At 47.5% G+C, this 22,924-nt stretch overlaps 1 protein-coding gene across 1 annotated transcript in view; it reads left to right on the top strand.

Annotated features, from left to right (window-relative positions):
* Positions 1-22,924, top strand: part of SULT4A1 (sulfotransferase family 4A member 1) — a 171,890-nt gene that overhangs the window by 23,295 nt on the left and 125,671 nt on the right. The window contains exon 2 of the mRNA XM_029600128.1: positions 13,188-13,318. Coding sequence (XP_029455988.1) covers positions 13,188-13,318 — 131 coding nt within the window. The remainder of the gene's footprint in view (positions 1-13,187; positions 13,319-22,924) is intronic.

The raw sequence follows: 22,924 nt of genomic DNA on the forward strand, positions 1-22,924 counted from the left end.
TCCTCTAGGTCAGGGGTCAGGAACCTATGGCTCGCGAGCCAGATGTGGCTCTTTTGATGGCTGCATCTGGCTCGCAGACAAATCTTTAATAAAAAAGTAAAAATCTAACAAAACCCCCCACCCTCCTGACGCCCCCCAAGACCTCCAAAATTAATTTACTACAACCCCCCCCCAAGACCTGCCAAAAGTCCCTGGTGGTCCAGGAGCGGTCTCCTGGACTTGGGCTGTTGGCTGCCAGTAGTCAAAATGGCGCCGACGGCCCTTTGCCCTTACTATGTCACAGGGGCTACCGCCGCCATTGGTCGACCCCGGTGACATAGTGAGGGCAAAGGGCCGTCGGCGCCATTTTGACTACTGGCAGCCGACAGCCCAAGTCCAGGAGACCGCTCCCGGACCACCAGGGACTTTTGGCAGGTCTTGGGGGGGAGGGGTCAGGAGGGTGGGGGATTGTAGTAAATTAATTTTGGAGGTCTTGGGGGGGGGCGTCAGGAGGGTGGGGGGTTTTGTTAGATTTTACTTTTTATTAAGATTTGTCTGCGAGCCCTGGACCCCCGCTGGACCACCAGGGACTTTTGGCAGGTCTTGGGGTGGGGGAGGTCAGGAGGGTGGGGGGTTGTAGTAAATTAATTTGGCAGGTCTTGGGGAGCGTCAGGAGAGTAGGGGGTTGTAGTAAATTAATTTGGTAGGTCTTGGGGGGGTCAGGAGGGTGGGGGGGTTGTAGTTAGTATGGCTCTCACGGAATTACATTTAAAATATGTGGCGTTCATGGCTCTCTCAGCCAAAAAGGTTCCCAACCCCTGCTCTAGGTGCTCACTCCTCCCAAACCCCCTTCCTTCCCCCATTCCTTTGGTGCAAAACTCATTACTCAATAAATTCTCCATCCCCCACCCCTTCTTCCTCTAGGTACTCACTCTCCCATCCCCCCTTCCTTCCCCCATTCCTCCCCTTCCTCTTCTCTTATGCAAGATTTGTTCATGACAATTTTTCAATGTTTTTATTTGTTTATTAGCCTCCCCTTTTCAGGTGGATATCATTGTTGCCACTCATCGCTGCTGTACATGTAAATGGCAATTTTGGCCCCTTTCTTCCAGTGCTGGCACTCCTTATTACTGCAAGCCTCGTCTGTTTGTAGAGACCTTTCCATTCTCGACCAATCGTCATTTTACTTTAATGTTAAATAATCATTTGCACAGAATTCACCTTGTTTATTTATTTAAAGGTTCTGTCCATCAATTTTTAAATATTTTATTCACCTAAGGTACTCCCTCTTCCAAACCACCTTCCCCCCTCCTCCTTTCCCATACAAGGACTAGGATTCTCACATCTTCTCTGCACACTAACCTCACCTATTCTCACTAGGTAATCTCTCTCCAAACCCCCTTTCCTCCATCCCCCCTACAGTCTCTCCCCTGTGCCTCCCTCCCCTTCCTACTTTCTTATTATCCTCACAGTCTGACCTTTTACCTTTAATCACCTTTATTCTATCCCCTCCCACTTCCCACTGTATTAAGAATTGTGTTCATCAGAGCACCCTTCCCCCCCCCCCCGCCTTCTTCCCTTCCCCCTTTTAAACTCTTCACTAAGTAAAAACTTCTAAAACATTACTTACCTTCTACTGTCTTTCCCCGCCCCACATACAACCGCCTTTCTCATTGCAGAAACCCAACAAAAGACACACTCACCTTTGGAATTTTATTTTTTTTCAAATCCTTAAATATAGTTATAAAATAACTATTTACAATACAAAAATTAAAGGGAAGGGTGGGATTATTTAAGGAGAAAAACTATTTTACATGGAAAAAATATGGGCCGGGACAGTAAGGAGGTAAGGCAACAGATATAGGGATATTGCTGAGGTAGAAAACAGGCGGGCCTAGCTAAGGGCCTAGCTAAGGGCAGCAGAAGTCTGGAGTGATTTGTTTGGACCTCAACTAGGTGCATGGTAAGCCTCAGCAGACCCCCAAGGGCTGCCTGATTCACTATTATCTCCTCCCCCAGCATTGGATGGGTTTGAGCGAATTGCCTCTGAGTAACTGGCTCATTTGCCTGCAAGCAGTTGCTCCAAGCGATGAGCCAGGTTCTCCAGCAGAGCTCCCAGATGTTGAGGGAAGAGAGTGGATCATGAAATGGACCTCCCTCGGCAGCAAAGGCTGCCTAGTTCTGATTCTCTGCCTCCCTACTGCCCTGGTCAGAATGGGGAGGAGGTCCTATGGGGTGGGGCAGGGACCGGTGCAAGGGGTATTAGGTGCCCTAGACAAACCTTATAGCCTAGCACCCCCCTCCCCCCACTTCCACATACACAATTTTATGCATTTATAACAGATTTTTAAATGAAAAATGACATTCTAAGGTAAAAATAATATACAGTTGTTGTGATAGTTACGTGCACTGTTGTGATGCCAACAAGAAAAATCTTGCAACTTGGAATTCATATGGCATCGTACCATTGTAACATGTTTCGTGACGGCATGGTCCTCTCATATCAACACAGTATTATCTGCCAATGCTCAAAAACAGTCACAACCCTACCTATGAAAAGGAATACCACAAATATTACACCAGAATCTAAAATATCAATACACCTCCTATCAGGAAAACAGAACAGGCCAAGCTACTACAGATCCCTACAGAGAAGCCACATGCTAACAGAATGCTTCATCTCAGTCTCGCATGCAGAACACAGACCCTCATCAAATACAGAATAAAGCCACCATGAAGTATAAATATATTGTAAAATGCAACACGCCAGACTCTATACAGTGCAACAATGGAAAAACAAACATTTCACCATTCCTCATGAAACAAACAATAAAATCAAGATATATAAATCATTAATCATAATAGTAAAATCATACTAATAAAATAATTTCATAACAGCTGATGAATAGAATATCCAATAAAGACTCATGCAAATTTTGAAAGCTTTCCCAAACACCAATAAAATATTTCAAACAGCAAACACATAAACACCACCCTATAATTAAAAATAAGGATAAAAAATCTCCCACACTCATACCTGGGAACTTTTGATTTTCAGTCTGAGCTTGTCATGGATTAATGGGAGGCGGCGGTGGCTGCAATACAAAGAATTTCTCCTCTCTCTCACATACACACGCTCCAGCACAAGCATACTCGCTTACATATTCATACACATACTCACTCTCCCCCACATGCTTTCACAAACACATACTCTTGCTCTCTCTCTCCTACATGCGCACACACACACACATTCTCCCCCTCATGCTTTCTCAAACACAAATGCTCTCTCTCCCCCACACACTCACTCTTCCTCATATGCTCTCTCACAAACACATATTCTTTTTTCCCCCACATGCTCTCATATACACATGCACTCACACATGCTCACACACATGTACTCTTTTCTTTTTCTCTCCCTCCTAGGTGTAGGCAGCAGCTTTCTTCTTGGACTTCCACAGCATCAGATGGCCTCCACTGTCTTCCTCGTTCAGCAGATATGCTGCCTTTCTTCTGCAGCGCATCCAGCTGATCCTACCTCTCTCCTGCCGTGCGGCCCAGCTGATTGCTGCCTTTCTCCTGCTGCGCGGCCTGGCCGATCGCTGCCTCTCTTCAGCCGCGCGGCCCGGACGATCGCTGCCTCTCTCCTGCTGCGTGGGCCCGGCCGATCGCTGCCTCTCTCCTGCCATGCGGCTCGGCTGAACGCTGCCTCTGTTCAGCCGCTCGGCCTGGCCAATCGCGCCTCTCTCCTGCTGCACGGTACGGGTGATGCTGCAATTGACCCTCTCAATCTTTTCTTCCGGCCACTCCTTCCAGCTACGATGATTGGGCATTCTTCTTCCTGCGCACACGGACCCACAACAAATTTCCTCTTCCAGTTCTCGAGGGCTGGAAGAAGGAGGTTCTGCAGCTGCCACCAGTTCGAGAATTGGGACAAAGTTTTTTCACAATTCTGAGCAGGTCCGATGGAAGCAGTAGGTGGCTGCTGGGTCGCCCCCAAACCTGTGGCATCCTAGGCAATCATCTAGTTTGCCTAGTGTTTCCACCAGCCCTGGGTGGGGGAGAAAGTGCTGTGGCTGAGGTGGGGGAAGAGTGGATGCAGCTGCCTGGGTGGAGCCTGGGACTAGTGTGTTGCCGGCTGTCATCTCTTCTTTCTCCTCATCCTCCTTCTCGTCCGACGACGGGATGTCATCTGTGAAGAGAACAAAAATATTTGTGAGAAGTTATAGCTTTAACAGTGGAGATGCAGGGCAAGGGAAAAACTAATAGGTCTGAGGAGCCTAATCCATAGAAAATACCTTGGACTTTCAGATTAACAAAATAAAAGGGATGTACTTTGATGTGTGAATGCCATTAGAAACTGGGCCTAAACTGACCATATGGCCTTGATGGCTAAAGACAAAAAACCTTACCACCAATCCTGGCCCGCTGAGCCTGCATCAAATCCATCCACCGCTGCCTCTTCAGTCGAAGTCATCTGGCCTTCTTCTTGAGGTCCTCAATCTATGACATGAAAATGCACAAACATAAAAGTAACACCAGATTAAAATTTATGCATGATTAATTTTATATAAATAAAACATAAATGACATTTTAGAGAGAAAAATTAAACTAAGTATCCACCCCATGCACAACATTACAACTCACAGCACCTAGAGAACCTACCCCATGCACTAAGAACCCACCCCAAGCCCATAATCTAGAAACATAGAAACATAGAAATGACGGCAGAAAAAGACCAATCGGCCCATCCAGACTGCCCAGCAAGCTTCGACTCTTATTTTCCCATACTTATCTGTTTCTCCAACCACCAACTTCAGGGCTCTTGTTGGTAACTGTCTGATTCAAATTTTCTGCCATCTCCTGTCATTGATGCAGAGAGTAATGTTGGAGTTGCATCAAAGGTGAGCATAAGGCTTATGCTTAAGGGTTGTAACCGCAAGCAAGCTACCCCGATGCTTGTTTACCCAGACTGCATAGATCGATGCCTTGATGTCTGAATGCAAATCCTGTTTTCCTCACTTCCCCCTACCGTTGAAGCAGATAGCAATGCTGTATATACTTTCAAAGTGATGTATCAGGCTTAATTGGTTTAGGGTATAACTGCCGAAATAAGCAGCTACCCCCACGATTGTTTACCCAGATTGTGAAGTTCAGTCCTTGTTGGTTGTTGCCTGGATGTAAATCCTGTTTTCTACTTTTTTTCCCGCTGCCGTAGAAGCAATATGTTCATTAAGTACCATACATTTTAACAGACCATTCTTTTTTAAACTTCTGGTATTCGCATACAATTTAGAGTGGGGCAGATTTTCAAAGGGTTGTGCGCATAACCCCCAAAAAGCTGCCCCAAGCTGCCCCTGCGCTTGCCAAGCCTATCTTGCATAGGCTCGGTGGCGCATGCAAGCCCCAGGACGCGTGTATGTCCCGGGGCTTCGAAAAAGGGGTGGGAAGGAGGCGGGTCTGGGGGGGGCGTGGTGATGGTCAGGGGGCGGGTCAGGGGGTGGTCTGGGGGTGGGTCTGGTGGCATGGTGACGGTCCTGAGGCCTCCTTCACGTGGCCTTGCCAGAGGTTCACACGCTGGCAGCTGGCCGGCGCGCGCAAGATTCGCCTGCTTTGGGCAGGCATAAGAAATAAAATAAGGTAGGAGGGGGGGATTTAGGTAGGGCTGGGGTGTGAGTTAGATAGGGGAAGGGAGGGGAAGGTGGGGGGGACCGAAAAGAAGTTCCCTCCAAGGTGTGATTTTGGAGCAGCCTCGGAGGGAACGGGGAAATCCATCGGGGCTCCCCTCGGGCTCGGTGCGCGCAAGGTGCACGTGTGCACCCACTTGTGCGCCGACCCCGGATTTTATAACATGCGCGTGGCAGCGCACGCATGTTATAAAATCGGGCGTAGATTTGTTCGCGCCGGGTTGCGCGAACAAATCTACGCCCGCGCATAAGTTTTAAAATCTGCCCCATACAATTTAGAGTATGGTGAGAAGAGGTTGTGACTCAGCTTCAGAGAACCTGAGGTTTTTCAGTTGTTCTGTGCCTGACATGGCTCATATAATATGACAACACAACAAAAAAGAGCACTCTTGCGATCCTCTAATATAACAAAGAAAACAAAGGAGGCACCGCTACTAATGAATTTCAAGGGAAATGATATCCCATCAAAGAATGAAAAATATGTTTAAGCAAAGTGTTTAAATATTGATGTATATAAATTTTGATATTACTTTAAGTCGGGACATTGGTTTAAAACTTACTTTGTCAAGAATTATTATCAAGCGTTCCAGCTGTATATGCCGCAAATGATTAGTAGACCGGACTGTTCTTCAGTGCATAGAACACGTCGCCTGGCTTTCTGATGTGGCACATATCAAAATTTATATTCATCAATATTTAAATATTTTGCTTAAACATATTTTTCATTCTTTGATGGGATATCATTTGCCCTTGAAATTCATTAGTAGCAGTGCACCGCGGCCAGAACTGCAACAGTACCTCCCCTCTTACGCCCCCTCTTAGCCGGTCCGGGTTTTACTTGGGTGGTCCAGATGGAACTGCCGTAATAAGTCTTTGTTGAGGATGTTACGGGCCGGTTCCCAAGAATTATCCTCGGGTCTGCAACCCTCCCAGGCAAGCAAGTATTCCCATCGGCGTTGATGAAACCGGACATCCAAAACTTCACGCACTTGATACGTGACCTCGTCCGGTACTGAAGGATCCGATGGTTAAGGAGCCCAGGAGTGGTACCTGGATAACACAAGAGGCTTCAGCAATGACACATGGAAGACGTTATGTATGCGCATGGAGGAGGGTAGGCGCAGACGGTAAGAGACTGCTCTTACACGTTCGGCGACTCGAAAAGGCCCACAGAATTTCGGTGCTAGTCGTCTGGACGGGATTTGTAGCTGTAGATTTCTGGTGCTAAGCCAGACACGGTCTCCTGGAAGGAAGATAGGTGCTGGCTGATGATGCCTATCTGCCCACTTCTTAGCGGACAGGGCAGCCTTACGGATCTTTTCCTGGGTAGAGATCCACAAGGAACGAAGCTGGCAAGCTGAGAGTTGCACTGCCGGGGGTGCACTAGGTTCAGGCAAAGGTAAGGGCGGACGAAGTTGCTTCCCATAAACAACGAGGAACGGCGAACTTCCAGTAGCAGCATGCGTGTGATTATTATACGAGAACTCCGCCCACGGGAGTAACTTAGCCCAATTCTCTTGAAGTTCGTTCACAAAGGCACGAAGGAAAGTCTTCAGAGTTTGATTGGTTCGTTCTGTTTGCCCATTACTTTGAGGATGGAACGCTGACGAAAGACTAAGTTGCACATTGAAGCATTTGCATAAGGCTTTCCAGTAACAAGCTGTAAATTGGGGGCCTCGATCGGAGACTATATCCTGCGGGAGACTGTGAAGTCTAAAGATATGCTGGGCAAACAGGCCGGCCAGGTCAGGTGCAGAAGGTAGCTTAGGCAAAGGGACAAAGTGCGCCATCTTGGAAAATCGGTCCCACGGTTACCCACATGACTGAATTACCTCCTGAGGCAGGAAGGGTCCACGATGAATGAAATCGGTGGAGATGTGTATCCACGGCTCCACCGGGATGGGCAAAGGTTGCAAAAGACCCCTAGGCTTCCCGGTGGGCGGCTTTTGAACAGCACAAGTAGGGCATGAGCCCACAAAAGCTTGGACATCCTGTCTCACTGTTGGCCACCAGTAGAAATGGTTTAACAAGTCTAAAGTCCCTTTCCACCCCGCATGGCCCCCAGTGAGGGAGTCATGGGCCCAAGCGAGAACTGCTCTCCGAGAGCGACGTGGAACGATGGTCTTCCCTTGGGAGGACACTGAGGTTGCAGCAAGAGTTATTTTCTTAGGGTCCAAGATATTTTGGAGTGTATCAGGAGTCTCTTCGACCTCAGAAGAGCGCAAGAGCGCGTCAGCTCGAACGTTCTTCGAGCCGGGTCGGTAGCATAACGTAAAGTCAAACCGTTCAAAAAACAGCGACCACCGGGCTTGTCTTGGATTCAGGCGTTGGGCTTGCTTAAAAAATGCTAGGTTCTTGTGATCGGTGTAAATTGTAACCAGATGGTTGGCTCCTTCCAACCACTGTCTCCATTCCTCCAGGGCAAGTTTCACAGCTAGCAACTCTTTGTCCCCAACACAGTAGTTGCTCTCTGCCAGGGAAAATTTCCTTGAGTAATATGAACAGGGCAACAGCTGTCCGGAATCAGAGTACTGACTCAGTACGGCCCCCACGCCCACATTGGAGGCATCAACTTCCACCACGAAGGGCCGGCTGGGATCCGGATGGCAAAGGCAAGTGTCTAACAAGAAGGCTTCTTTAAGGGCCTCAAAAGCTTGACAGGCAGAAGCAGGCCAATCCACCTCGTTAGCCCCCTTTCGGGTGAGGGCAGTTAACGGTGCCACAATACGAGAGTAATTGGGAATAAAGTGATGGTAGAAATTAGAAAAGCCGAGGAAGCATTGCAACGCTTTAAGACCCCTTGGCTGGGGCCAATTCTTAATAGCCGTCACTTTCTCAGGGTCCATTCGAAAGCCAGCTGCAGAGACTATGTAACCTAGGAACGGCAGGGACGTCTTCTCAAAGCTACATTTTTCCAGCTTTGCGTACAGACCATGCTCCCTAAGTATCTGAAGCACTTGTCGGACATGCTGACGGTGCGACGACAGATCCTGGGAGTAGATTAACACATCGTCGAGGTAAACAATTACGCAGGTTTTCAGAAGGTCCCGCAACCCCTCATTCATCAGGTGCTGGAACACCACCGGGGCATTACATAAGCCGAAAGGCTTCAGGAGGTACTCGTAATGCCCGTCTCGGGTATTAAACGCAGTTTTCCACTCATCCCCGGGACGGATTCTGACTAAATTGTACGCTCCTCGCAGGTCCAACTTTGTGAAAATCTTCGCTCCTTGAAGCCGATCAAGGAGCTCCGGGATTAATGGGAGCGGATAGCGGTCTCACTTGGTAACAGAATTTAGGCCTCGATAGTCTATGCACGACCTCAGTGAGCCATCTTTCTTGCTGACGAAAAAGAAACCTGACCCTGCAGGCAACTTGGACGGGCGGATAAAGCCCTTGGCCAGATTCTCCGCTACGTACTCGGACATGGCCCGAGTCTCAGGTACGGATAAGGGATAAATAAACCCTTCCTCTGGGGGGGCATAGTACCAGATAGCAAGTCTATAGCACAGTCATACAGACGATGCTGCGGAAGGATCTCCACCTTGGTCTTGGAGAATACATCCGTAAAGTCCTCATAAGGTGCTGGAGGCACCACTGCAGAGTGCATCAAGGGAAGTACGGGAGTCTTAGGCACTTTCATACAATTGGCTAGGCAGAAAGGACTCCATTTGACAATCTGTAGCGTATCCCACTGAATCGTGGGTGAGTGTTTCTGTAACCATGGCAACCCTAGCACCACAGGGTAGACAGCCTTCTCCAATACTAGGAAGGCTATCTCCTCTGAATTGATCACCCCGGTACGGACCGTAATGGGTGCTGTGGACATCTGGACAGGTCCTGGAAGAAGCATCCCCTGGATAGAGGTAATTCGAACCGGAACTTCCTGTCTATGCGTAGGGATTCGCAACTGGGAGACTAATTCCTGCAGGATGAAATTACCTCCGGCTCCGGAATCCAGGAACGCCATCGTCTCAAAGGAGCCTCCGGGATATTCCAAGGTAACAGGGACAGTACATTGAGGAGCTGTAGTACAACCTAGGAGGAGCTCCTCCAGACCTCCTAGGCTTTGGTGTTTTTCCACACGCCCCTGGCAGCATGCCAAGAAGTGGCCCTTCTGGCCACAATACAGGCACAACCTCAATGACCGCCGACATTGCCTTTCTTCAGCAGAGAGCGGGGCCCGTCCCAGCTGCATAGGTTCGCAGGTGGGAGCGTCTGGACGAGAACTCTTGGGTGAGGGCACAGGTCTCTGCCTATGAGCCGGACTATGGCGAGAGAAGCATTGCTCCTTGGCCCGTTGTTGTAGGCGGTGGTCAATGCGGGCAGCCATCTCGATCAAGGCGTTGAGGTCCTCCGGCAGATCTCGAGCAGCAATTTCATCCTTTATGCGTCCGGAGAGGCCTTCCAGGAAGATGGCCTTAAGACTACATCTTGCCAACCTACTTCTTGGGCTAAAGTCCGAAACTCCATTGCATAATCTGCCAAGGAGCGAGCCCCCTGACGAAGTTGCAGCAGGTCAGACGTAGCTGTGGCTACTCGGGCGTGCTCATCAAAGGCCTGGTGAAAGTTCGTGATGAACAGTTGTAAGTCCGTTAGCGAAGAATCATTGTTTTCCCAAAGGGGAGAAGCCCAAATTAAGGCTTTCCCATCAAGCAGGGACAGGATATATGCCACTTTCACTGCATCCGAGGGGAACTGCCGAGGCAACAAGGAGAACTGTACAAAACATTGGTTCAAGAAGCCGCGGCAGGTCCTTAAATCACCAGCGTAACGAGAGGGTGCCGGTAGCCGAGTCACAGAGGAGCTGTGACCCTCGGGGGCCCCGTCAGCGGAAGGCAAGGACTCCAGGCGCGAGGATAGCTGTTCCACCGTGGCTGCCAAAGTATCTATGCAGCTCTGGTGCTGTAGCATCCGCCGGGCCATCCCGGGCAGATCCGAGGGAGCAGGTGCATCCGCCGAGTCCATGGCCTTGCAATCTGTTATGGGAGTCTCTGTTTAGTGGACCCTTGGGCCGACCTGCTGGAGACTGGGAAAGGTGGTCATTGTCTCTAGTGAATAGCAGGCCGGGAGGAAGATGTTCAGGCAGGACGTAGATGCTCTTCACCCTGGAAGCTGGTACTCCCCTGGGAGGAGCCCATAGGAGCCCAACCACTGGGACCTAGGTGGCTTCACCCTTGGAAGCCAAAGCCCCCCCCAGGAGGAGCCCGTAGGGGCCCGACCGCTGGGACTTAGGCGGGTTGTGGACCAGGACAGGTAACTGGAACCAGACTAGGACAGTAGCAGTACTGTAACTGGGTTCGGGTTCTGAAACCAGGCAGGAACTGTAGCAAGACTCGGGTACTGGAACCAGGCAGGAACTGTAGCAGGATTCGGGTACTGGAACCAGGCAGGAACAGTAGCAGGCAAGCTGGGACTGTAGCAGGTAGGCAGGAACCAAGCAGGTACTGTAACAGGCAGGCAGGAACCAAGCAGGTACTGTAGCAAGCAGGCAGGAACCGGCAGGTACTGTAGCAGGAACGGAGTGACGAAGTGAAGTGAGTCACTCCAGGGCACAGCGCAACAGGAAACCGGGAGGCTAACCCGTTGCAAGGCAAAGACTGGACGGCCGTGGCCGGCTTATCAAGGCTGCGGCGTCTGACGTCAGGAGTTGGGTGGCGTCACCAGTAGCGGGAAACGGCCTAGAAAAGCGCCCAAGTGGCGCGCGCACGCCTAGGAGCCGGGCGTCCATGGGAGGGCTCGCAGCGGTGCAGCCCCAGTGGGAACACCGCCAACCAGGCCGCAAACCAGGCCTCTGGGAGCGGGAGCAGGTCCGGGAACCTGGAGGTAAGCACCTGGCCACGGTGCTCACGGCCAGAACCGCAACATGCACACCCTTATAAAACAGTACACCTTCTTCTGGTGACATTTGTAAGTTAGAAAAACAAAATCTAAACAATCGCACCATTTTATAGTTCATCAATCAATATAACACAACATTGCAGCAGGGATTTCCTCTGACTCCTAGATCCATACACTAGAGAATGCCTAGACCATGAGCTTCCTTTATTGGTACTGAATAGAGCTGGTGGTTTCTCCTTCTCCTCTGAATAGATAAGGAAGACTCCTAACACTGGGCCTGATGTAATCAGGTGATCTCAGCAAAGCGCACAGTTTTACTGCAGTTGTGCGCACATTTTTTGTGTTCACACTTTACTCCTGTTGCAGCAAGGAATTTTGCATACAAATGTATGCCTAAAACTGTGTATATTGCTTAGTGCCCTCATTTAGAAATGCCATGCTATTACCTTCCAAAGCAGAGATGTGTACTGGCTTAACTCATGCTTTCTTACGGGCCGATACAGTAAAAATCGCGGGAGAGCGGGCGAGCGCCTGCTCTCCCAGCGCGCGCACAGGACACTCTCCTGTGTGAGCGATACAGTAAATTAATTTATTTAAATTAGGGCCGGCAGTAAAAAGAGCCGCTAGGGACACTAGCGTGTCCCTAGTACCTCTTTTCGGACAGGAGCGGCGGCAGTCCGCAGGTTTGACAGCCGATGCTCAAATTTGCCGGCGTCGGTTCTCGAGCCCGCTGATAGCCACGGGTTCGGAAACCGGACGTTGGCAAAATTGAGCATCCGGTTTTCAACCCGCGAGTCGTGTGCCTATTTCAATTTTTTTTTTTTCTTTTTTACTTTTTTTAACTTTCGGGACCTCCGACTTAATATCGCCATAATATTAAGTCGGAGGGTGCACAGAAAAGCATTTTTTACTTCTTTTCTGTGCACTTTCCCGGTGCCCGGAGAAATTAACGCCTACCTTTGGGTAGGCGCTAATTTCTGAAAGTAAAATGTGCGGCTTGGCTGCACATTTTGCTTTCTGAATCGCGCGGGAATACCTAATAGGGCCATCAACATGCATTTGCATGTTGCAGGCGCTATTAGGTTTGGGGGGGTTGGACGTGCGTTTTCGACGCGCTATTACCCCTTACCCCGGAGCGCACTGCTCTATCGGCCTGTTAGTGCTGGAAATATTACTTCTGGTCAGAGGTGCAGTAAAGTCTCTGGCACAGTATTAATAGCTATAAACAGAAGCCAGAGTTCTGGTGCCAGGACTTGTAGTCAGGATTTAAGCACAGAAAATATGTTTTGTGCACACAAACCATGACCTGTCCTGTTCCTTCCCTGCTCCCCCTCCCCTATTTTTGATCTGTCAAGGACATGAATTAATTAGATAATTAATAAAATAAGTAATATTTACTGTGTCCACGAGTAAATGTCCTACTTATTTCATTTGCTCCCTTGCCCTGAACTATAGGACATGGGACCTAATTTTTACTATAGTATTATAGTCTTCCTGATAGATCTAAGAGGGAGGTAGACTACTTCCAAGGAGAGATCTAATTTCTTGATTATGCAGAGAAAAAAATGCATTTTACCAAGAGTAACAAATTCAGAGGCATATGATTTTCTTCTGTGACAGCAAAGGCTTTATTTGCAACTATTCTCTTTTGTAAAATCATATTATAAATTTCCATTTCCACAGGTACGAGTTTGCTGCAAGAAGTAGTGTATCTAGTAAGTCAGGGAGCTGACCCCGATGAAATTGGATTGATGAATATAGATGAACAACTTCCTGTTCTAGAATACCCTCAACCTGGTCTTGATATAATTAAGGTAAGTCTGATTTACTGTATGTATCTATTTGTGAATAGCCATTGAACTGAATTGTATATTTTCTTTTATCAAGGTCATTATATTTTCAAGCCAATGTATTAAGCTGTAAAATTGTTTTTTCATGCCAAAACTTTTGCAGAACGCCCATAAATGTGCAAAAATGCCAAAGTGTGCGAGTTCTGCACAAAATGTTTCACAAAATCTCCTTTTACAAAAACTTGTAATGAAAGTGACCTTTGCCTTAGTAAACTTTTGCATGTATTTCACTTTGAGCAAAACTTTATTCAAATGGCACATTAATGAGCTGCCACGATGCAAAAGCAGCTCCTTAATGATGTCATTTTGCAAAAAGAAGTGCGCAAAAAAGGCTTCACAGGACTGTTTCCACAAAAAACTATACCTCATAGAGAAGTAGGGGGTTTTTTTGGCATCAAGGAGGCATGGGGCTTGGCATGAACATAAAAACATAAGAAAATGCCATACTGGGTCAGACCAAGGGTCCATCAAGCCCAGCATCCTGTTTCCAACAGTGGCCAATCCAGGCCATAAGAACCTGGCAAGTACCCAAAAACTAAGTCTTATTCCATGTTACCATTGCTAATGGCAGTGGCTATTCTCTAAGTGAACTTAATAGCAGGTAATGGACTTCTCCTCCAAGAACTTATCCAATCCTTTTTTAAACATGAGGCCCCATCCAAAGTGCACAAGTATGCATATTGGACCACTGGCCTCCCCCACTCAAACCCTCTGCAAGGGCTGTTAGATTCCATAAGCCCCACTCTCTTGTGGCCCTTTAAAAACAATGTTGGGACTAAATCCTGTCCTCCCTGCCCCATATCTGCTCCCCTGGCCTTTCCCATGCTTAGTTATTAGCTGAGGGGCAGTGATGGTGGTGTTTCTTCCTGTAGAAGGAGCGATGTCTACTTACTCCTGCCCCTCTGGCCATCATTTTCAAAATGATGCCAGCTGACCCCATTCACTACCTTGTACATGCATGACCAAGACAGCAAGAGTTAGAATAAGAATCATTCCTGGGTTTCCAATCCACTGTTCTCACCATCACACTGCTATACCTAGAAATCAAATAACAGGCAAAATATGGTAATTTAACTATTTTGTAAAAGGGAAGAGGGAGAACTTTAGTGGTTAGCAGGCAGTGGAGTGCAGTGACATTTATAACAGGGGATTCAGTCTCCTTCCCTCAACCCCCTCTCCCCCGCCACATGCGCCGCCCACCTTCCCTCCCTCCCTCAACCCTCTCTCCTTTAAAAACAAAAGACAAATGGAACCCAAATGGCATTAAGCCTGTTGTAACATGTAATGGGTGTGGGCTTGGCCCTCAGAAAGCCATGAATAAACAATTACAATATAGTAAACCTCCCAAACCAAGAACAGCACTAACAGCAAGTACTCAAACTACAACCCTACCAACAAAAAGGCAACACTGCAAATATTACCTCAAGCTTTAAAACACCAAAATACCTCCTATTTAGAAAACAAAACAAGTCAGGCTGCCTAAAATACCTGTAAAATAAAAAAATACATTTACCTAAAAATATTGTACAAAAGCTTTTAAAACTACATGTTCCTTCTTCAGATGTCAGATCAGAGACATTCACATGTAAAGATGGGTTCTATATTGTCTCAATAACTCATGTACAGTATTTTTGGATATTACTTACATTGCTCCAATAAAAGCTATCACAGCCTGCCAAAAATACAGTTACTCTAATAGACAAATCTGGAATACCAAAACAGTACCGACTAGGGATGTGCAGCCAAAAAGTTTTCGTTGCATTCGTGATACCTATTCGTCGGGGGTCATTTCCGTTGCATTCGGATGTATGGCGCCCCCGATATGTTGATATGTGAATTCGTTTTCCGGTTCCCATTAAAGTCAATGGGGGAAGGGTTTCCAGCCTATTTTTGGCTGCAGAATTGGGGTTTTATTATCAATTTTGATGAAACTTCTGGGGAGCAATCATCACAACAACAAAAGAGCTCCAAGGTACTTAGACTGTGGCAAAGTAGCACCAAAGTGGCATGAATAGCCTAAGGCACTGTAAAGGTGCAAAGGGGTACCAGAAGTGGCAAGAGTGCAGCGAGAGTGTAAAAAACACACCACAGCTTCAATAGAGAGCACCGATAACAAATGCATGAACCCTCAAAGGCAGCACGACAGGCAAAGCGGCAAAACAAGTGGCATTGACATCCTACAGCACAATGAAGGGGAACATAGCAAACAGATAGACTAGCACCAACACACTGAGGAACCATGATAGTGGCAATAACACCACAAGGAGTTGAGTGAGTCATCTGGTGATTGGCAGCAAGGCAGAGTGGCAGAAAGTTGATAGGGGCAAGACAGGCTGGCAGAGCCAAGGTAGTCAGTTCCCTGTGGTTTGATAAGGGAAAGACAAGGAGGCAAGACAAGATGAGGCTCAGCATGTGGTGGGACTGTCAACTGTGCATACTGTGCACCCGACCCGTCTTGAAACAGGGACCAGGGAGTCTAATATGAGTGCTAGGACCTGAAACATGATGAACCTTGCCTGGGTGGAGTGGAGCATCTGCGGGTGCCAGTATTCAAACAAGAGCCCTGGGGAGAGTTCCCTTTCCTATGAGCAGGAAAGGGCTCCCTAGAATGGGTTCGCCCCTAAACAGCGATTCAACATGGGACAGAGGGCAGATACAGGCAGGCTACACACGGGACCCCGAGGGACTGTAGTGTGAGAATAACCTTGACAAAAGACAGGTAGGCCAGAAAGCAGTCAGAGTACTTTTTGGCATAGAAAGAGGCTGATTTCAAAATGGAACAGCGGTTCAACATGGGTCAGAGGGTAGAAACAGGCAGGCTACACCCGGGGAGAGTTCCCTTTCCTATGAGCAACAAAGGGCTCCCTAGAATGGGTTCGCCCCTAAAGTGGAGGGTTTCCATTGGGGTCCAGTGGGCTCTCGCTGGTCTTTTAAAATCAGGCTGGCTGCATCCGGGATTCCCAGGGACTGTAGTGTGAGAATATCCTTGACAAAAGACAGCTAGGCCAGAAAGCAGTCAGAGTATAGCTTGGCACAGAAAGAGGCTGATTTCAAAATGGAATAGCGGTTCAACATGGGTCAGAGGGTAGAAACAGGCAGGCTACACCTGGGGAGAGTTCCCTTTCCTATGAGCAGGAAAGGGCTCCCTAGAATGGGTTCGCCCCTAAACAGCGGTTCAACATGGGACAGTAGAAACAAGCAGGCTACAAACGGGGAGAGTTCCCTTTCCTATGAGCAGGAAAGGGCTCCCTAGAATGGGTTCACCCCTAAACAGCAGTTCAACATGGGACAGAGGGCAGATACAGGCAGGCTACACATGGGACCCCGAGGGACTGTAGTGTGAGAATAACTTTGACAAAAGACAGGTAGGCCGGAAAGCAGTCAGAGTACTGCTTGGCATAGAAAGAGGCTGATTTCAAAATGGAAGAAACGACCGGAGGTAAAACACTAATAAAAATGTCTTCATCAAGTGAAGTAAAATCCCAAATGCCAGCTGTTGTTTTAGTAGAAACAGAGGCTTTGAAGAATTTTTTGGGAGTGCAGCCCAAAGCGGGTGGTAAACTCCATCTAAGGCTAAATACCGGCACGAGACCGATTGTCGACAAGTACAGTAAGGGAAAGTTGAAAAGTACTTTGAAGGGAGAGTTCAAGAGGGCGTGAAACCGTTAAGAGGTAAATGGCTGTTCCGTGCAGTCCGCCCGGAGGATTCAACCCGGTGGGACAGTCAGTCGGACCGGGGTTTGGCGGATCCCCCACCCCAGTCTTCCTGGCATTTTGGTGATATGAAAATTGAATATACAAACGAGAATTGTCAAGGCCGAAGCAGAAGAGGTTACCATGTAAACACAGTGGTTCAATATGGGTCAGAGGGGAGAAACAGGCAGGCTACACCCGGGATCCCCAGGGTGTGAGAATATCCTTGACAAAAGACAGCTAGGCCGGAAAGCAGTCAGAGTACTGCTTGGCATAGAAAGAGGCTGATTTCAAAATGGAAGAAACGACCGGAGGTAAAACACTAATAAAAATGTCTTCATCAAGTGAAGTAAAATCCCAAATGCCAGCTGTTGTTTTAGTAGAAACAGAGGCTTTGAAGAACTTTACAATTCCGAAGCTAAGAAGAAGTATTAATAAAGTGTGCTTGGCACCTAGCAACACAGATAGAAAAGAGTACATACAGATGAAGTATACTTTAGAAGAAGCAAGATTTGATATGTGCTATCAGCTGCACTCTTCCTGGCTTTTTGGTGATATGAAACTTGAATATACATACGACAATTGTCAATGCAGAGGCGGAGGAGGTTACCATGTAAACAAACAGCAGTTCAACGTGGGACAGTAGAAACAGGCAGGCTACACCCAGGGAGAGTTCCCTTTCCTATGAGTAGGAAAGGTCTCCCGAGAATGGGTTCACCCCTAAACAGCAGTTCAACAGGTCCTAAGAGATAGGCTGCAACACCGGGGAGAGTTCCCTTTCCCAAGAGCAGGAAAGGACTCGCTTGGAATGGATTGGCCACTAGAGTGTATAATGGTACAAATTGTTCGGATAAAATCATTTGCAAACAGATCATGACTTCATAAGCAAGATGAAGGAAGTTCTCTTCTCTGCCCTGAAACTAAAGAAAACTCTTTGTTTTATTTAAGGATCAATGCTGTGAAGGAGTACTAGTTTTAATTGCCAGAGACTGAGGTTTCCCTTTGCAACAAGGGTTCAGCCATTTGGACTGGACATAAGGCCTGGATGGACAGGCAGAGCAATCGAGGTCAAACACGTGTAGGAACATAAGGCCTGGACGGACAGGCAGAGCAGTCGAGGACAGAAGTCAATCCCACCTAGGGACATAAGGCCTGGACTGACAGGCACAGCAATCGAGGTCAAACACTTGTAGGAACTTAAGGCCTGGACTGACAGGCAAAGCAGTCGAGGACAGAAGTCAATCCTACCTAGGGACATAAGGCATGGACTGACAGGCACAGCAATCGAGGTCAAACACTTGTAGGAACATAAGGCCTGGACGGACAGGCAAAGCAGTCGAGGACAGAAGTCAATCCCACCTAGGGACATAAGGCCTGGACTGACAGGCAGAGCTATCAATGTCAAACACTTGTAGGAACATAAGGCCTGGACAGTTGACGGTCAGGCACAGCGTTTGAGGTCAGGTCCTTGTAGGGACGTACAGACAGGGCAGTCTGTATGTCCCCTGTCTGTACGTCCCCTTGTAGGGACGTACAGACAGGGCAGTGGATGGTCAGGTACAGCGTTTCATGTCAGGTACATGTGCTGCAGTGCTTATATTATCTGGAGCATAGGAGGCAACTGGAGCTGCTGCAAGGCTTTGAATTGCTTTTATTCATCTTGCCATTTACAGGGAAAATTTGGAAACCCAAGCAAAGGCAGGTTTACTTTGAAAAACACTAGCATTTCCATCAACTCTGGTGCCAGCCTTGAGCGGTGAGGGCTCATGATATCCCCTGTCATTGAAAAGATACGATCACTAGGCACACTGGTTGGTGGACATGACAGATATCGCTGAGCCACTTTGGCTAGGTGTGTCCAGACAGTGGACTTGTGTGCCCAATATGCCAGTGGATCTGTCTGCATTTTCTCTATCGGCTCTGAGAGATACCATGTCACTGACAGCTGTGCTGGTGTCTCCTTTGCTTGGGCGGGCTCAGAGTCACTCATGCCAGCTGCTTTCTCTCTCGCCCGTTGCACAACTGATGAATCTTTATGGGCAACATGCCTTGGGCATTCTGACATGGAGGAGGCGGTACTATCTGATGCTGACACAGTGCTGCTCCTGCTTGGGCTAGCAGCACAACTCTCTGACGTGCCTGCTGTTTCCACCTCTGCTTCAAGCCTAATCTGTCTCCGCCTATGGCGCTCCTGTTCACGGACTTTTGCTAACAGCAGCTCCTTCACAAATGACAGACAATTGGACTGTAGGGCGAGTTTCCCTTTCACACGGGGATCACAGACTGAGGCGAGCATGTATGTGCGGTCATCTGTTAAAGGCCTTAATCTGTCTTTCACCTGCTGCTGCAAAACGTCCAGATACTGCAGCACCTCAACTGTCATTCCCTCTTCCCGTTTAAAGGCCTCCAAATGTTCATCCAGGAAATTAACTATAGGGATGATGTCAGCCAAAGTGGCACTTCTGGAACTCAGCTCCTCCATGACTTCCTTGAAGGGCTGCAGGATTTTTACCAGCTGACTCATGACTAACCAATCATGATGCCCTAGGGGATTCTGCACACCTATGTCCATTGTACCAGAAAGTTCATGAAGGGGTGTCTGCAGCTCCAGTAACCTCTCCAGCATCATAAAGGTGGAATTCCACCGGGTGGCAATGTCTTGAATGAGACGCTTGTGAGCCATATCCAAATCAGTCTGCTTTTGTCGGAGAACCTGCCCCGCCTTGACACTTCTGTGGAAGTGTGCTGCTATGTTCCTGCACTTCTGTATTAACCTATGCAGGTATTCATTCTCTTTGTCATTGGACTCCAAGTCCAGAGCTGACTTCACTACCAGGTGCAGAGTGTGTGCAAAACATCGGATGTTCTTAAAGCGCCCATCGGTTATTGCCTTAACCATGTTTGCACCATAGTCTGTGACAAAGAACCCTGCCTGCGTTTTCCTGTCTCACTGGTGTAGTTGACAGCCCTCCAGCATCTCTCTGATACATGCTAGAATATTGGCTGCGGTATGGGCCTTCTCTGTCAGGTGGGTGTGCAGTAAAGCCCACCTTCACCCTGATACTTCTTCAGTAATAGAGCTGCTGGCTGACCCTGCCTCAGCCGTGTCCCACCAGTGTGCTGTCAGAGAGAGGTAAGAGTGTGCAGCATTCATGGCGGTCCAGATATCGCAGGTGAAATGCACTCTTCCCTCTGCCTTAGCTAGTAGTGCTTGCATGCGACTGCGACACTGCTTATACAGGCTGGGGATGACCTTTCTACTAAATGTGGTTCTGCAGGGGATTTTGTAATTTGGAAGTACGACCTTCAAAAAATGCTTGAAACCCACATTCTCCACTAACTGCAAGGGCTGGTCATCAAGGGCAATAATTTCCCCAATGGTCCTGGTTACAACTTTTGAGGCTGCCTGCCTCCTACCCCAGGATAGCGTTACCGCACTCCACCCCATTTCCTCCATGGTGGATTGTCGCTTCTGCCACATGTCAGGGGGTTGCTGGCCTGCCACCTGACTACTAGAAGGGGATGAGGGCATGGGCTGACTCTGCTGCTTTCCTACCACTGCACACTGGTTGGAAGGGGTTCTCCGACTGGTACTGCCACCATCCCCAGATGGCAATAATCTTGTTGGGTGTTGCCTCTTCATATGATGGTTCATGCCAAAATTAGATAGATGTCCCATTTGCTTGCCTCTGCTAATATCCCTGGCACAGTAATTACACCGAGCATAACGCGGGTCTCCGTCACTTTAAAGTGTCTCCAGATCGCAGATGTCTTTCGTGATCCTCCCTTCTCTAACACCTTGGGGGTGGATGCTGGCACTGGAGCTGAGGTAGTGGGTGCACCCTGAGAAGCAATGCCAGAGGGGGCCTCAGTCACCCTCTGTGCCTGTGCTGACTGCTCTTCCTCCTCCTCGTTATCACTTTCATCTCTCCCCTGCTGCACATTTGTGGAGGCTAAGGCAGGACTAACTGATTCTACCGAAGATTCGTCAGCTATTACTTCTTCCATTTCTGATGAGAATCCCACACAAGAAGATTCTTCATCTGAATCAGAAGCAGTGACTGCGCTACCTTGTCAACGCTAAGTGTTAGTTGAGACTTCTGCCCCCTGCTGCTTTTGGGTTTCTACATTTTGTCTGGCATGACTCTGCCTCCCCTTCCCTCACCTCCAAAACTACAGGACCAGAAACAAGTGGTGGTGATGGCAATGTATCATGGTCAGATTTCATTTTTTTGGCATGGAACTGCCATCCCCTACAAAGAGTTTAGATTGCAACAGTTGCCTTTTTAGCTATACTGGTGGTGTTGCACTAGTGTCTTTTGATGTGCCTCCTCTGCCAGTCCCAATCACTCGACTACATCTCTCTTTCCCTGACATTATGGATTTAATGTCACTGAGTAGTAACATTGCCCACTGTCAAGGTGCCTGGCTGTGCACTAATGTTTGTGGCGTGCCCACAGAAGCTGCTTGCTTGTAAGCACAAAAGAAGCAGACTCCCTGGGCACTTGACTGCACAGACCCACCCAATAGTTAGGATCAGTCTGTTAAAACTACCCACTGACACGGTGCCTGGCTGTGCACTAATGAGTGTGGTGTGCACACAGAAGCTGCTTGCTTGTAAGCACAAAAGAGGCAGACTCCCTCGGCACTTGACTGCACAGACCCAGCCTGTTAAACTGCCCAGTGAAACCCAGTGCAGTGAGAGACTAAGTAATTGGAATTTAAAAAAATCAGTTTAAAAAAGCTGGAATTTTTGTCACTCCAGAAAAATGGATGAAATTGAAAATAATATATCTCTCCAAGCCAGCCCAACATCCTAAATGGTGTTCAGTGCTAGCTGACCTACCACAGCTTCTCTTTTCAGTCAGAGATCACCAAAATAAACAGCTTGAAAGAAACAGGACTAGCTGACCCTGGCACTGCAGCAAAACAAAGAATAATTACCGATAAACCTACACACAGAGCCGGACACTCTCTCGACCTAACTTTCATAAACAATAAATACCTAGAACACCTAGCAACCAGCTACACACAAATCTCCCCGCAGACCTTAGGCTCGAACAATGCCCCATCACATTCAAAAAAAGACTCAAAACCTGGCTTTTCACACAAGCCTACATCTGAACTGATCTTTTATATCACTCTCCCTTCCTGGTTAATGATCTCTCTATCCCACATTGCTTAATAATCCTTGAATTAATCTGAATTTACCTCCTGCCAACCTTCACCCACTTGTTACATGATTAACCTAATTTATAGGAATTCTACTAGTTAAAATTGTATATATTGTATATTGTATAAGTTATTATTTATTCAATTCAATGTTGTCCAAGTTCCATATTTTCCCTGTTCTCTGTAAGACATTTGTGTTAAGTCATTTCTAAGTTCTATGTAAACCGAAGTGATTGGTAACATTGTTACCAGAACTTCGGTATATAAAAAATGTTAAATAAATAAATAAATAAATAAATAAATCACTTGGTCTGATCACTTCCTTATTCAATCAAACATAAAAATTCTCCATCCTCAGACCATACTAAATCAGAACCCCATAGAATTGAAATATATCGACCACCCTATAACTGCGATGAACTAAAGGACAAATTAGAAGAAGAACTAACTAACATAATACCTACTGACTGTTGCCTAGCTACAGAACGTTGGTTAGACTCAACAGAAAAGATAGCCAATGAGATAAACCCCATTAAAACATTACATATCAAAGAAACAAAACAAAATAACCACTGGCATAATGTAAAAATAAAGGATGCAAAAAGAAAACTTAGAAAATTTGAAAAAACCTGGAGAAAAAACAAAACAATTGAAAACCTAACTAAATTCAGGAAACACCTAGCTTACTACAAACAACTAATCTTG

This window comes from Rhinatrema bivittatum, chromosome 4 (assembly GCF_901001135.1).
Source record: "Rhinatrema bivittatum chromosome 4, aRhiBiv1.1, whole genome shotgun sequence".
Classification (NCBI taxonomy): Eukaryota; Metazoa; Chordata; class Amphibia; order Gymnophiona; family Rhinatrematidae; genus Rhinatrema; species Rhinatrema bivittatum.